Raw genomic sequence first — 16,590 nt, 5'->3', positions numbered from 1 at the left:
TTCCGTTGCAGTTAGCAGACGAGTCTTACATCTAAGAATTAAAAAAATCTATTTAGACCCACAACACAAGATGAGAATAAATATCCTCAGCGTGGAGGTTGGCTTTCAGGCGAGGGGACAGATGGCCTCGCCTGACTTTTTGAGGCAAGGGAGAGAGGCTAGTTTGCACAAATCAGGCCAGCAGAAAGAAAACAAAATATTTTGCTTCTTGCTTTGGGCAGCAGTCAAATTTGCATCTTTCCCACCCCCAGGATGCCTCCTGAGGCAGCTCTTTCCTACTCCACCCTTCAGTGTACCTTTCCCAGAGACCTGTTCCATTAATCACCTCTACTGTACCCCAACAACCAGGGAAAGTGAGAAGAGACGGGACCCAAGCCACTATGCTCACAGGGCAGATTCCGCTTGCTGCCTCCATTCCCGCCTTAATTGTAGGGCTCTTCGTTATAGCCACATAATTCATGCCTCCCTAATTAAGGCTGTCAACAACCCCATTGTAAAGCTGGAAATTGTACAGCACCTGCTCTCTGGGAGCTCTGTGCCAGGGACTGGTAGTGGGGAGTGCCAGGTGTGTGTGTGGCAGGGGGGGGGACTTGCCAAAGGGTGCATGGATTGGCTTTTCAATTGCAGTGTTAGGCGTTTATACTTGATTCTGGGAGCAGAGATGGCCAAGGCATCCCCAGTAAGAGGTATCCAAAGTACAGAAAGGCAGGATGGGACTAGGGTACAGAAAAATTAGGAATCTACAGGATGTACTCGTCACTGCTTACAAGACCCCACTTCTCTCCTGGAGGTGCAGGGAAAATGGCTTGCAGAAAGTAAAATGAGAAGACTGGAAAGTAACATTCAGTATGGCTGGTACTTGCTACTCTGGGGCACCTGAAGCACAGTTGCTAGGCAGACAACTGGTCAGAAGTCCTAATCCAGCAACTCTGAGGAGGAGGTAAGGGGAAAGACACAGCCCTCACCCTGCCCTCCTCTTCCTGCTGGGCAGCCTTAGCCTTAACACTAGAGAGGTGGGAACAGGGTTTGCCATGCTCAGGATAAATGGTCTTGGAGCCTACTTAGGGGGCCTCTGAGACTGGGAAGTGGGAATCAAGAGTTTGTGATGGTGTAGGCAGGGGTCAGCAGGCAGAGCCAGTTGGGAGAAATGCTTGGTTCTGCTCAGTCCTGTTGTGTTAATGTTGGATTAGACTCACCAGGGCCCACAGGCCATTCTGTTACCCTGTAGCCACGGAGGGGGCAAGTTTCCCTGGGAGCAGTGCCTGGCCCCAAGCCCTGCAAGAGGGGGAGAAAAGCTTGTGTGGGCTGAGTCGACAATAGGTAATTGGATTGTAATCACCCGCCTGGCTTCTGTGCACCATTGGGGGCGCTGAGCCTTTCAGTGAGCAATCAGTCCTGCATAGTGGGTGGGGGTAGAGCCTCAATAGCAAATCCCAGGTGGAGAGCCAAGGGGAGGAGCAGCAGATGGGCAAATTTTCTGTCTCTCCCGCCCCTTTCTTCCTTGCCTAAATAATTCTGGCTGCCTACTAGCAATTTACCAGCAGATCCAAGGTAGAGCCAAATCTTTTGTGAAAGTCTGGTCGGGAAGATGGATGGGAAAAAGGCTAGGCATTGGGAAAGACCTCTTCCCTGCAATTCTGCATGTTGAAAGACATACTCATGGAAACAAAGTGCATCCAAGAGCACAGGCAGACGGGGAAGCAGCCAGTTGAGTTGGGGCCCTCTGTTCTCCAAATCTATTGGTTACAAGAGTGGAGTTTAGTGTCCTTGTGGAATACTATCACCCTCAATCCTCCCCAGGAGCTACTACTGCCCCAGGCAACCCAAAGGTATCCACTGCCAGCACATGTGGCCATGGGGGCTCTCCTGCCAAGCAAGAGGAGCAGAGCATAATTCATCACCAGAAGGGAGGTGCCTTTCACCAAGAAAAGGGAATGGGGCCCTGGAGGTAAAGGGCAGAGCACAGTGGCTGGTGGCCAGCCTCACTCAGGCTGATGTAGTGCCCAAACGTGCCAGCCAGTCAGCCCTTTTGCGTTCCAAGGCCTGCAGGAAGCTTTGGACTCGCTCTTCCCGTCTGGCTGAGAGTTTGCGCAAGCGTGTCCGTCGGAGCTGGACATCCCCACTGGCTTGGAGCCCCTCTTGCAGCAGCTGCTCCGCCACTGCAGCCTGGTCCCTCTCCAGCTGGTGCCTCTTCCGCTCCTTTGCATACATGTCTCGGGCCTTCTGCTAGAGAAAAGTGGGGTTTGGGGTGGGAAAATTGTTTATTAAGCGTGGGTGAGCCTGGGATGGGAGTGGGGCACTAGGGGCCAAGTGAGGTAGCACAGTGGAGAGTTTGTACCAGCTCTGGAAGGAATTTTGGGCAGATATGCCAGAGGTGGTGCCCATGTTGTACAGGCAAGGCAGAAACAGCTGTGGGTCCATCTTGATTTGGTTTGTGTGGAAGCATCTGTATTCCTTAAAATTGTCTCAGCCTTCCAGCATGAAGGAAACCAGGCAAATGTGAGGCTGACTTCTGATTCCCCACCCAATGAGCTTTATGGCTTTGAGAAAATCCTCTCCTAACCTCATTTCTTCATCTGTAAAGTGGGGGTTGTGCCTACCTTGAAGAGTGGTTTTAAGGATTAGAGATAATATATGCAAAATCCTCTCCAGCATATTAGCAGGCTCTCAGACAGAAACAGCAATTTTACATTGTATTGTCTACTCTCTGCTACAGGGAAGGTCCTGTTTCTGTCAGGCACTGTTCACTAGGTCCCTGATGGTCTCCCAGGGCCCCCTCCCAGGCCCCTAAGCTACTTTGCTGGATTCTGTTCCGGACCTGCTTCTACTATGCAGACAGCCAATCGACAGTCCTCCTATGAACACTCATAAGCCACTTACTACATCTGCCTAGAACAGGTATTACGGTCTATAGTCTGCTTTCTTCTAGGAAAGAAGTCCTTGAAGGTGCCAAAGAGCCCCCAGGACTCCTGAAACCAAGTCCAACACTGGGTGGCAATATTGCCGAACAGCACTCCTTTGTGTATGTGACCCAGACAAACCATCAACTCCTAAGTGTAGAGAGCATGCTTTTTCTTCTTAGGAACCTGGTGTTTCCTGCACAAGTGAACCAGCCAATCACAATCACTGGCCACATGCCCCCAGGAGAGGAGGTGGCTGCTCCTGGCTGGGCCTCACTATTGCTGTTGCTGCCAGTTTATCAGGCCTGCTGAGCCTTTCCACCAGACCTCCTCCTCCCAGACTTATTCCATGAGCAAGTAACCTTGGTGGGGATTTTGTCTTATTTTTGAGACAGGGTGCTCCCAAGGTTGCCCAGGCTGGTTACAAAATCTTAGGCTCAAGAAATACTTCTGCCTATATCCAAGTAGCTGGGACTGCAGGCCTGTGTTACCACACCAAGTGGCAACAGCATTTTCTTACAGGATACCTACAGGTTATCTTACACTGATGACTCTACCACTTCTGACCTTGTATTATGGTAGCTTGTGTTCAGGTCTTGTCTAATCAGTCTGTAAATTCCTCGACTGCCCTGTCTTCATCTTAAAAAAAAATGTCCTACCTGTACATAAGTACTTCCTTCATCTCTTGCCTCACTTGACTCTCAGAATGGAGCTGCAAGGGAGGTGTTACCTAGCTGAGGCTCGGAAAGGTTGTTTGCTAAGGTCTCTCAACAAAAGTCTACTGTATAAATAAAGATGATAAATGAAAATTCTAGAATATCTTTGTAGGTTCTCTTTCTTTTTTTTGGGTCCGGTCGTGGGCCTGAACTCCGGGCCTGGGCGCTGTCCCTCAGCTTTTCAGCTCAAGGCTAGCGCTCTACCACTTGAGCCATAGCGCCACTTCCGGCTTTTTTCTTTTTTCTTATGTGGTGCTGAGGAATCGAACCCAGGGCCTCATGCATGCAAGGCAAGCGCTCTACCACTGAGCCACCTTCCCAGCCCATCCCAGACATTCTTGAGAGAGTTCTCCTCTGGCTGCTGTGATGAAGACTACATGCAGAAGCAGATGCCGGCCTTGGTTAAGAGAACCTTGGGTACTATGTAAAAGACTTGGGGGTTATGGAGGTGCCCAACATACAGTCTTATTAAGCCAGGAGTTCACAGGGTGACAAGGACACAACCATGAATACAGAGTACCATATAGCACAAGGTAAAATGTGGAAAAGGTCATCAAGGAGGCAAGGAAAAGGGCCAAACAATCTCAGAGGAGAAAACAATCATGGTTGATAAAGGTTAAGGAACAATAAGACCTCACAGAATTTTTGCTGGCTTTCAACCAAGGAAGAATATTCAAAGAGAAGTAGAGTGTGGAGGAAGAAGAATATTCTGGCAGTGTGAAGAACAGACAATATTGCATATGCTGGGAGAGCTAGCTCAGGCCAGTCTACCCAGAGCTCTGGGGTTTAAGAAGCACTTCATGAAGTTCAGGCTTCCTCCAAATAGCATTCGCAGGCCAATACCAGCAGTGGAGGCAGTAGCCAGAGAACTGTGTTCAGGTAGTTCAAAGTAATTCCTTTTACTGGGGAGTTATGTTATCATCTTGGCATTATTGGTTTCATTTGGATTCTGGGGGCTCAAACTCTTGTTTAGCTTTTTTGCTCATCTGGCATTCTACCACTTGAGCCATATCCTACATCCAGCCTTGTATTTGTAGTTAACTAGAGATAGTGTCTCTTAGACTTCTCTGTCTAACCTGGCTTCAAACTACAAATCTCAGCCTGGGAATATGTCTTAGCAGTACAGTGCTTGTCTAGCATGCATGAAGTACCACATAAACAGAAAAAGCCAGAAGTGGCACTGTGGCTCAAGTGGTAGAGTGCTAGCCTTGAGCAAGCTTAGGGACATGCGCTGGTGGCTCACATCTGTAATCCTAGCTACTTCAGAGACTGAGCTCTGAAGATTGTGGTTCAAAGCCAGCTAGGGCAGGAAAGTCCATGAGATTCTTATCTCCGATTAACCACCAGAAAAACGGAAGTGGCACTATGGCTCAAGTGGTAGAGTGCTCACCTTGAGCTGAAGAACTCAGGGATAGCGCCCAGGCACAGTTTGAGCCCGATACCTGCGCCCCCCCTCCCCCCACAAACACAAAAAGAAACTCAGGGACAGTGCCCAGGCCCTGAGTTCAAGCCCAGGACTGGCAAAACAAAACAAAACACAAACAAAACTATGGCTCTCTGATCCCAGCCTCCTGAGTAGCTACATGTGAGCAGCTGGCACTTGGCTTTAGTTTCTTTTTGAGGCAGATTCTCATTGTGTAGCCCAGACTGACTTCAAATTTGCAATCCTCCTTGCATTACCCTTCCAAGTGATTGGATTATAGGTGTGCCCCACCACATTTGGCTTGCTTCTGTTAAAGATTTATTTTATTTTGTGCTGGTCCTGGGACTTGAACTCAGCGCCTGGGCACTGTACCTGAGTTTCTTTTTGTGTTTGTTGGGGGGGAGGGAAGCGGTGGTTGGGGGGGCGCAGGTATCGGGCTCAAACTCTGTGAGCTTCTTGTGCTCAAGTCTTTAGCATCCTACCATTTGAACCACAGCTCCATTCAGGTTTTTTTGGTATTTAATTGGAGATCAGAGTCTCAATACTGGCTTTGAACCACAATCCTCAGATCTCAGCCTCCTGAATAGTTAGGATTACAGGCACTCTGAGCCACTAGCACTCAGTAAGACTTTGCTGGTTGTGGGGCCTGAACTCTGGCCCAGGATGCTGTCCCTCTGCTCTTCAGCTCAAGGCTAGTGCTCTACCACTTGTGCCACAGTGTCACTTCCAGCTTTTTCTGCTTATGTGGTGCTGAGGAATCGAACCCAGGGCTTCATGCATGCAAGGCAAGCACTCTACCACTGAGCTGCCTTCCCAGGCCCCAGCAAGATTTATTTTAAATCTCTACCTTCAGTCCTCCTCTGCCCAAATGCTATCACCTTACCTTAAGCTACATCCCCTCTCATTCTATGGTAGGAGTTTGGTCTCTTGTTTTGGTTTCTTGTCTCTGACTCCTACCCTGAATAAATCCTAAGTGATTTTTTTTTTTTTTAACCAAATACCAATCAGATCCTGTCACTCCTCTGATTAAGTCCTTCAATATCAGAAGCCTGACCTTCTCCAGCCTCATTTCTACTTTATTATTATTTTTTTTTTGGCGGGGGGGCTAGTCCTGGGGCTTGTATTCAGGGCCTAAGCACTGTCCCTGAGCTTTTTTTACTCAAGGCTAGCATTCCGCCACTTGAGCCACAGTGTCACTTCTGGCTTTTTCTGTTTATATGGTACTGAGGAATCAAATCCAGGGCTTTTTGCATGCTAGCAACACTCTACCACTAAGCCAAATTCCCAGCCCTCATTTCTCCTATTTTTTTTTTGGTCGGTCATGGAGATTGAACTCTGGGCCTGAACGCTGTCCCTCAGCTCTTCAGCACAAGGCTTGAGCCACTGTGCCACTTCCGATTTTCTGAGTGTTAATTGGAAATAAGAGTATCATGGACTTTCCTGCCCAGGATGGCTTTGCACCGAGATCTCAGCCTCCAGAGTAGCTAGGATTACAGGCGTGAGCCACCAGCGCCCAGCTCATTTCTAATTTTTTTTTTTGGGGGGGGTCCGGTCGTGGGGCCTGAACTCTGGGCCTGGGCGCTGTCCCTCAGCTCGTCAGCTCAAGGCTAGCACTCTTCCACTTGAGCCACAGCGCCACTTCCGGCTTTTTTCTTTTTTCTTATGTGGTGCTGAGGAATTGAACCCAGGACCTCATGCATGCAAAGCAAGCGCTCTACCACTGAGCCACCTTCCCAGCTCCTCATTTCTAATCTTGACCTCAACTGTCTAACCTCACTATCCTTTTCCTTCCCTCCATTACCTTCTAGCACATCATTCCATATATTTGTTTTATTAGACTCAGGAATTACATTACCCATTTGTTTACTTGTCTGTCCCCTCCACTAAGAATATAAAAACTCCACAAAGGCACATACCGTGTCTGACCAGCTAACTGCTAACTCTCCTGTGCCCAACATCTCCCTGGATTTCAGAGGGACAGTTACAGCAAGGAGGAAACCTGTAGTAACTCCTGTGACAACCATGTGCAACGCATCTAGGAAACCTAAAATTACTATAAAAGGTTAAGTGAGAGGCCCAGACACAAGAATGTCCACACGCAAAGGCTCCTTTAGGCTTCACGCAGAGCTAATTTGCTCTCATTTAATACACGATTTTAACATGCTTGATTAACTGTTTTTTTTTTGTTGTTTTTTTTTTTTTGCCTATAACAGCTAATTTAAAACAGTAAACAGGAAGGGAAGAAACAGAGGTATGCTGTCAAAATTAGCCACTGACATTGTAGAAAAAGGGAAGATACACACACACACACACACACACACACACACACACACACACACACACACACACACACACACACACACACACACACACACACACACACACACACACACACACACACACACACACACACACACACACACACACACACACCAAAAAAAAAAAAACAAAAAAACCCAAAAACCAAGAAGAACCATCTAGCTTTAGAATAAACAGTCCCACTCTTCAAGGTCATTATAATCATCATTACAAAGTGATTAATCATCATCATTACTAACAAATGCTGGTATATAAGGTCAATAAATCACATACAAGCCTCACTTCAAGTTTTCCAATCAAAAAGGGGGAGGGGGGAACAGTCTTAGTTCTTTTTTTTTTTTTTTTGGGCTTAGTTCTTTTTTTTTAATTGTTCATTGTGTGGTTTGAACTTATGTCCTGGGCACTGTCCCAGAGTTTTTTGCTCAAGGCTAGTGCTCTACCACTTTGAGCCATAGCACCACTTTCATTTAGCTGGTTAATTGGAAATAAGAGTCTCATAGACCTTCCTGCCCTGGCTGACTTCAAACCACAATCTTCAGATCTCAGTCTCCTGAGGAGCTAGGATTATAGGTGTGAATCTCCAGTGCCCATCCATCTTAGTTCTTAAGAAATAGTTTTGAAGCCAGGCGCTGGTGGCTCAGGCCTGTAATCCTAGGTACTCAGGAGGTTGAGAACTGAGGATAGCGGTTCAAAGCCAGCCCGGGCAGGAAAGTCGGTGAGACTCTTATCTCCAATAAACCACAGGTGGCGCTGTGGCTCAAGCGGTAGAGCGCTCGCCTTGAGCTGAAGAGTGCAGGGACAGCACCCAAACCCAGAGTTCAAGCCCCAGGACCGACCCAAAAAAAAAAAAAGTAGTTTGGTTATGTGGGAAAAATCTGGTATTCATTCCTCATTGACAGTGGATAATTGAAGCGTTACTGTTTTCTGTTCATTTGTTCTAAATGTACTCCCTAATATGTTAATATTGTGAGACTTAACAATCAAATCCTTTGACATGATTGATAAGATTGACTTATGCTAGGGGTTCTGACTTGGAACTCACAAAACAATTTCAGGGACAACATGTACCTACTGAAAGTATTCTATATAAGTGAATGACAAGGGGCTGGGAAGGTGGCTCAGTGGTAGAGCACTTGCCTTGCATGCCTGAGGCCCTGGGATCGATTCCTCAGCACCGCATAAGCAAAAAGAAAAAAGCCGGAAGTGGCGCTGTGGCTCAAGTGGTAGAGCGCTAGCCTTGAGCTGAAGAGCTGGGGGACAGCGCCCAGGCCCAGAGTTCAGGCCCCACGACCGGACCCAAAAAAAAAAAACAAAAAAAAATAAGTGAGTGTCAAATGCAGTTCTGAGGAAAACAGATCTGTGACTGTTATATGAACATGGCCTATCACTTTCATGAAATTCTCCCAATGGGCCCTTAAACCAGGGAGATTGAGAAACCCTGATTTACTCGTTATTTCTTCCTGGCCATTATTTTCCCAGACTTTAAAAATATCACTAGAAAAAAAATTAAATTAAAATTGAAAAACAAAAACCACAGGGTGGTGCTGGTGGCTCATGCCTGTGATCCTAGCTACTTAAAAGGCTGAGATCTAAGGATCATGGTTTAAAGCCATGAGGTAGTTACTACCAATTAACCATTGAAAAAATCTGAAAGTAGAGTTGTAGCTCAAGTGATAAAGTGCCAGTATGGAAAAAAAAAAAGCCAAGGGCAGTAGCCAGGCCCTGAATTCAAGCCACAGTACCAGCACACACATGAACATGTACACACATGCACACACACATACACACACAAAGAAGCAACACTAGGTATAATTTTAAAACTTAAGGTCTTAGTTCAGGGGCTGTGGGTCAGTTACTTGGTCTCATTGCTCCTGTTTTGATATCTGAAAAATGAGGACACCAAACCTGCTGGGTTGTTAGAAGGCTTAAATAAAGAAGTATGTGTGAAATCTCAGTATGTTAGCTAGCCTCAAACATATCACTATTATTGTTAAGAGTGCTAATCAGAGGGAAAACCTGTGAGACAATGAGGAAGGTGACATTCCCCAAAAAGAAATGTACTCCTTACCTGATTTAAATTATTGTAACCCCTCTGTAGATCACCTTTATAATAACAATAAAAAATTTAAAAAGAATAAAGAATGCTAATCAGATGAGGGTAACTGGCTCCTAAGGACTTAAAAAATATGGTGGTCAAAATTCAAAGTTGTTGAATAATGTGGTTTTATGCAGTATTATTATATTCTTTTTTTTGGGGGGGGAGGGGGAGTCTGGTTGTGGGGCCTAAACTCTGGGCCTGGGCGCTGTCCCTCAACTCTTTAGCAGCTCAAGGCTAGCGCTCTACCACATGAGCCACAGCGCCACTTCTCGCTTTTTTCTTTTTGCTTATGTGGTGCTGAGGAATCGAACCCAGGGCCTCAGGCATGCAAGGCAAGTGCTCTACCACTGAGCCGCCTTCCCAGCCCCAAGTATTATATTCTTAACATTTCTAGAAGCAGCTTGGATTTTTGCATACTTACACTTACTTTTATTTTTCCCCATCAAATTTACACTGGTCTTGACTTGAAATCTTTCAGCCTCAGTTTCCTAAGCAGCTGAGATTACAGGTGGGTAGCACCAGGCCAGGCTATAATCTTTTAGTAGGCTATTATCTTCTGGGACTAATGGACAATCCTTCTAAAAAAACATTTTCCCAGGTTCTTAAGACATTGAACCTGCCGGGTGCCTGTGGCTCACGCCTGTAATCCTAGCTACTCAGGAAGCTGAGATCTGAGAAACACAGTTCAAAGCCAGCCTGGGCAGGAACATCCATGAGACTCTTATCTCCAATTAATCACCAGAAAACTGGAAGTGGTACTGGGGCTCAAGTGGTAGAGCACTGCAGTGAGCTGAAGAGCAGAGGGACAGTGCCCAGGGCCCAGAGTTAAAGCCCCATGACATACCAAAAGAAAAAAAAAAAAAGACTTTGACCCTTACTCCTATCGCTCATTAGTTATAAGTCCCTAAATTTTTTTCTTCTATTTATTCATTTACATAAAAGAGGTACTAGGATTTGCCTGAATTGGTACTTGGGAACATTAAATAAAGTACTGCATGTAAAACATTTGCAGTGTATGCTCATTCACAGTAAATGCTCATTGAGTGGTAGCAACATCATTGTCATCACCATCACCATGCCTGTCATGAAGTGTCTAATATATATAGCAAGGTGGCCAATTAATGCTAACCTTTTCTTCTAATGTATCTAGTCAGGCCAGTACCCCCCCCCCCCCCCCCCTCCATACCTGAAGTGTGTTATGGTTCATCTGGAACTGAAAGATAGCTTCACAGAGATTCCAAAATGTGTATTCTGGCCACAGAATGGGTTGGAACACTAGGCAGGAGTGGGAGGTCTATGACAGAAAGAGAAGGAAGAGTACATTTAGTCACATGTTGCTGAGCCACTTTGCTGGCCAGTCCTCCCATGGAGGAGCAGGCTGAGCTGGAAGAAGCCCAGAAATGATGTTGCCCAGGCATCCAGAGCTGCAGTTGCTTCCGACACCAGCTCTGACTCCTTCATGGGGAGTGGGAGAGGTTGAGGGGTAGGGGTGTCTGAAGCAGCCAGATCACCTGCCTGTTGCAAAGCAAAACTAGACTAGATCACTTCCACTAGGATTTTTCCCAGAGCCAATTTTCAGACTATGAAATAATATCTGGACTCTGTTATTGACACTTGGCTCTTGGAGGTCATCTGAGACACTGTCTGGTAAAAGTCTGCAGTAAACCAATGGTAGCTGCCATTGTTACTTTTCAGTAGCAGCAGAATGGCAATGCAGCTAAGTGCGTGAACTCTACAGCCCAAATGCCTAGTTCTGTATTTTGCCTCTTCTAGCACCATTTAACCTTCCTCAAGTGTAAAGTTGGGTAATAGGAGTATCTGGTTTTCAAAGTTTCATTATGAAGATTGAATGTAAATCATGTAGAGCACAGAACAGGATAAACTTGAGTAAAAATCAAATGAGCTGTCCCCTAGCGCCAACACACTCTTATAGCTACTGCTTGATTCCTTCAGGGGTGAAGAATTCAATGCTTTCTAGGGGAAAATTTCAGTTGTCAGCTAACTTGTTATGCTAAGCCAATATCATCTTCATTCTACCAAGGTTGTAACTATTTTCAACAAGTTTACTTCTTCGAAATGATACTCTTTTTTTGTTGTTGTTGTTTTGTTGTTGTTAAAGGAATAAATAAGCAATCAGATCTTTCCAGTACAGTAGTCTTTTTTCTATTTTATAGTACTAGAAATTGAATTCAGGACCTCATGCTGTACTTTTTTTTTCTTTTGCTGGTACTAGGGCTTGAACTAAGGACCTGGGCACTGTCCCTGCGCCTCTTTGTGCTCAAGGCTAGTGCTCTACCAGAGCCACAGCACCACTTCTGGCTTTTTCTGAATAGTTTATTGGAGAAAAGAGTCTCATAGACTTTTCTGCCCTAGCTGGCTTCAGGCTTCAATGATTCTTTTTTTTTGTTGTTGTTGGTTATGGGGCTTGAACTCTGTTTTGTTTTTGTTTTTTTGTCGGTCATGGGGCCTGAACTCTGAGCCTGAGCACTGTCCCTCAGCTCTTCGGCTCAAGGCTACCCGCCCTACCACTTGAGCCAAAGCGCCACTTCCAGCTTTTTCTGCTTATGTGGTGCTGAGGAATCGAACCCAGGGCCTCATGCATGCAAGGCAAGCACTCTACCACTGAGCTACCTTCCCATCCCCGAAATAATACTTTTTTTTTTTTTTTTTGCCAGTCGTGGGGCTAGAACTCTGGGCCTGAGCACTGGCCCTCAGCTCTTCAGCTCAAGGCTAGTGCTCTACCACTTGAGCCATAGTGCCACTTCTAGCTTTTTCTGCTTATGTGGTGCTTATGAGGAATCGAACCCAGGGCCTCATGCATGCAAGGCAAGCAGTCTACCACTGAGCCACTTTCCCATCCCCAAAATAATACTAGCTCAAGTTGCCTGTAATCTGTTCCCAAAGTTAAAATGATTTGTCACAGGCAAGACACTAAGTTTCAAGACAATAGGGATCATTCCTGACTTTATTACTGCCATATTTGAAGCACAAATAAGGAACTCAATTTTTTTTTTCCTCTCAGAAATAAAAACTCATCTTTTCCAGAGCATTGTTCCTTGGTCCTTTTAAGACATGAGGGTCCTTGCTATCTATCCTCTAGTTGATCAGTGTGGTTTATTTGTTCATTTGTCTGTTTAAGGTCTTGTGCATGCTAAGCAGACACTTATTTTTGTCCCTGAGCTTCTTTTACTCAAAGCTAGCATTCTACCACTTGAGCCACAGTGTAATTTCTGGCTTTTTTTGTGTTGAGGAATTGAACCAGGGCTTCGTGCATGCTAGGCAAGCGCTCTACCACTAAGCCACATTTCCAGCCTAAGCAGATGCTCTTAACACTGTTATATTTCCAGCCTAGCACTAGTCCCTTAAATTTCAGTGCCCAAAGTAAACTTGAGCAGCAGAATAGTAGGTCATAGAACCATGAGAAACATATCATGCTTCCTTTAGTATAATCAAAGACCAAAAGCATCTTCAGTAACTAATAATTTTAATTCATTTTTTTATTGTGAGAATACTGTACAGAGTTTAATTCATTTTTAAGATTATGGTCCATTAAAATTTCTGGAGTTTATCAACTGAGCTGCTTCTAAGCTGAGTTCCCATGCAATTTATCTTTGAGAAAAACCTTCCCCCAGCTATATGCTATTCAGGGGCCAAGTATTCAGGAGAGGAAAGAGTTAAGCAACAACAACTTAAAATTAGATATGATTACTTTGTAGGGACTGCCTAGATGGAAGAACTGAGAAAAGTGTCACGGCAAACCCCTAAGAGTTTGCATGTAGTTTAGATCCTTCATGGACCATGCTTACATAGAGGCTGACATGTTACTAAGACATCAAGGCACAAGTTGAAAAATGGCACAAGTTTTCACTATTATTGGAAAGCTTGGTTTTGGATGCCTTGCACTTTGGAAAGCAGGAATCACAGAAGTTTGCAAAGCCAGGGTCAGATGCAGAAGGAAAAGCAAATGTCACCAGGCACAGCCTGGAAATGATTCTCCACATTTCAGCCTCCTTACTTCCATGTTTTCTGACCCTACTGTGGCTAGGAATAGGCAGGAACTGTCTCATCTGGTCTATGAGTGCTGTCCTGCCCAGTGCCCAGTATTCATCTCAACACAATCCCAACAGTACCTGGAAAGCACCTACCTGCCAGAGCAAGAAGTCACTCAGTCGAACCTCTCCAGAAGTCCGTATCAAGATGTCAGGGTGAGGAGAGTGGTTGGTGTAGAGACATTTATCAAGCAGAGACTCAGAGACATCACTAAGGTGAAGGGGAGACAAAAAATAAAAAGCACACATCTTTTTGAAGTATGTCTTGGTGAGCATGCATAAGGTTTCCGATTTCTTCAGGGACTACCATTAAATATACTCAGCAGTACTACCTTCTATAGAAAAGGCCCTTAATAAGAATTTGCTAAATTCATAAATGATCTGCTTTCCTAACTCCTACCCTCTTCTCATTCCTCCTCCCACTCTTGTCCCCCACACCTCTCTTTTTGTGTGTGGTGTTGGTGATTGAACCCAGGGCTTCATGCACACTAAGCAAGTGCTTTACCATTGATCTATATCCCATGCCCCACAAATGATTTTAAATCTTCATATTTATATAAGATATATCTATTCTCATTTTTTAGATAAGAAAACTGAGGCTCAGAGAAACATCTTGCTTTTTTTTTTTTTTCTGGTCAGTTGTGGGGCTTGAACTCTGGACTTGGGCGCTGTCCCTTAGCTCTTCAGCTCAAGGTGAGTGCTCTACCCCTTGAGCCTTAGCACCGCTTCCAGTTTTCTAGTGGTTTATTGGAGATAACAATCTTACAACCTTTCCTGCTTGCACTGGCTTTGAACTGAGATCTTCAGGTCTCAGCCTACTGAGTATCTAGGATTATAGGCGTGAGCCACTGGCGCCTGGCATGTCTTGCTTTTTTTTTTTTGTCGGTTGTGGAGCCTGAACTCTGGGCTTGGGCACTATCCCTGCACTCTTCAGCTCAAGGCAAGCGCTCGACCACAGCGCCACTTCCTTCACACATTATTCTATTAAGAGTGGTGGATGAAATGAACTCTAGGAAATTAACAAGAGATTTTTTTTCTTTTTTTGCCGTTTTAGTTTTCCTTCCTTTTTGTTCTGTTTGTTTATTTTTATGTCTTTGGGAGTATAAGGGAAGGCACAGAAATGGAGGGACAAAGGATGAACAAATGCAGCAATGGTACTCTCTGGAAAGTATGTTGAAAATGAACTATACAACTTATGGGTGGACCTGGGAGGGAAAAACTGGGAGAGCAAGGGAAGAGGTAACATTGTCCAGAAATAAATGTACTCTTTACCTGATTTATGTAATTCTGTAAATCATCTTTATAATAACAATTAAACAGTTAAAAAAGCTGGGCACCAGTGGCTCACGCCTATAATCCTAGCTACTCAGGAGGCTGAGATCTGAGGATTGCGGTTCAAAGCCAGCCTGGGCAGGAAAGTTCATGAGACTCTTATCTCCAATAAACCACCAGAAAACCAGAAGTGGCGCTGTGGCTCAAGTGGTAGAGTGCTAGCCTTGAGCTGAAGAGCTGAGGGACAGCACCCAGGCCCAGAATTCAAGCCCCATGACTGACAAAAAAAAGAAAAAAGAAAAACAGGGCTAGAACTCAGAGTGCTAACCTAGCAAGTACAAGGTCTGAGTTCAACCCCAGTATCAGGAAAAAAAAAACCAGGGCCTGGGAAGGTGGCTCAATGGTAGAGCGCTTGCCTTGCATGCATGAGGCCCTGGGTTCGATTCCCCAGCACCACATAAGCAAAAAGAAAGCTGGAAGTGGCACTGTGGCTCAAGTGGTAGAGTGCTAGCCTTGAGCTGAAGAGCTAAGGGACAGTGCTCAAGCCCACAGTTCAGGCCCCACGACTGGACCCCCAAAAAAACAAAATCGAAACCCCTCAAAAAACCAGCAACAACAAGCGCCCCCCCCAAAAAAACCCCCAACAACCCAGTATTAGCCTTATAGGGACTAGGACTAAATGCATGCAGAGATCTGAGCATGCCAGGGCACATCTATACTCAGTACTTAGCAGACTAAGTCCAGAGGATTGAAAAGTAGAGGCCAGCTTGGGGCTACAGGAATCATAAAAAGAAAAAAAAAAGTATCCAGAGCACTTAGTAAGTGCCTAAATGTTAGTAAATGCTAAATGTTAGCATTTACTTTTGTTCCTCTTATTTTATAAAGAAAACAGAGCCCTATAGGAGGTCATGACCTGTTCAAAGTAATTCACTGAAAGAGAGTTTATTAACTATTCTTCAGGCTCAACCTTATTTCTTCTGTACTTTGAGAATCACAAAATAATCTACTAAATACATACCAGGAGCTGGATGGCAGGAATAAGAATATAGAAATCAAACTATTAGGTAGAGCCTAATTGCAAAAACTCATTGACTTTCTAATACAAATGAGAATTTGCCTAAATTTGAATAATAGGCCCAGATGAGCCCAGCCAGAGCTCCAAAGCAAGTGGCAGGAGCTTAGTGGGTTGAGACATTAGCCTCCTAACCCTGTTGATCCTAGCAGCCCACACTCCACTGGCATGAGAATCCCAGAGAGGCAAGTTAGGCAGGCAGAGAACTTGGGCAGGAAAAAACATGCAGAGCACTAGGCAGAAAGAAAGGTAAGGTCACTGAGTACTGTAATATAGTTTGAAGGGAAAGCAAGATCAGAGTGTGAATTGTAGACAAGCAGGAAGATCACATACATAGTAAGGCTGGACTCACTATGTAGTAAGCTCAAGACTGGCCTATCTCAAAAAGCAAAATCCAAAAGAAATAAGGTAGGTTCTTTCCTTCTTATCTTTCCTATTCTAATGAAACAATTTACCTTGTGGTACTAAAGACTGAACCATGGGTTTTCCCATGCTCTAGGACTGCAATATAATCCTAACCATAATTCCCCCTTCTCTCTAGCCCCAGGGGTACTAAAGCTGGAACTCAGGGTCTGGGTTTGCTAGGAAGCTCTCTCGAACTTGAACATCCTCAGACATACTTTTTTTGTGTGTTAATACTTAGATTTGAACTTGACCTGGGTGCTGAGCCTGAGCTTTTATACTCAAGGCTAGCACTCTGCCATTTGAGCCATACCTCTACTCCTGGATTTTTGATGGTTA

The 16,590-nt window shown here is 45.1% G+C and overlaps 1 protein-coding gene across 2 annotated transcripts in view; it reads right to left on the bottom strand.

Moving 5' to 3' along the window:
- Positions 1-32: 32 nt before the first annotated feature.
- Dhdds (dehydrodolichyl diphosphate synthase subunit) overlaps positions 33-16,590 on the bottom strand; it is a 31,830-nt gene continuing 15,272 nt past the window's right edge. Inside the window, exons 6-8 of one of the 2 annotated variants that reach the window (XM_042688674.1) lie at positions 13,602-13,716; positions 10,643-10,750; positions 33-2,226 (exon numbers count right to left, since the gene is read on the bottom strand). In XM_042688674.1, the coding sequence (XP_042544608.1) occupies positions 1,987-2,226; positions 10,643-10,750; positions 13,602-13,716 (463 nt within the window). In that variant the 3' untranslated portion in view covers positions 33-1,986. The remainder of the gene's footprint in view (positions 2,227-10,642; positions 10,751-13,601; positions 13,717-16,590) is intronic. The other variant, XM_042688675.1, reaches the window with a different exon arrangement.

Source organism: Dipodomys spectabilis, unplaced genomic scaffold (assembly GCF_019054845.1).
Source record: "Dipodomys spectabilis isolate Male_0828 unplaced genomic scaffold, ASM1905484v1 ptg000118l, whole genome shotgun sequence".
Classification (NCBI taxonomy): Eukaryota; Metazoa; Chordata; class Mammalia; order Rodentia; family Heteromyidae; genus Dipodomys; species Dipodomys spectabilis.
The sequence above is the reverse complement of the archived record's forward strand: the minus strand, read 5'-3'. Positions and strand labels throughout refer to the sequence as shown.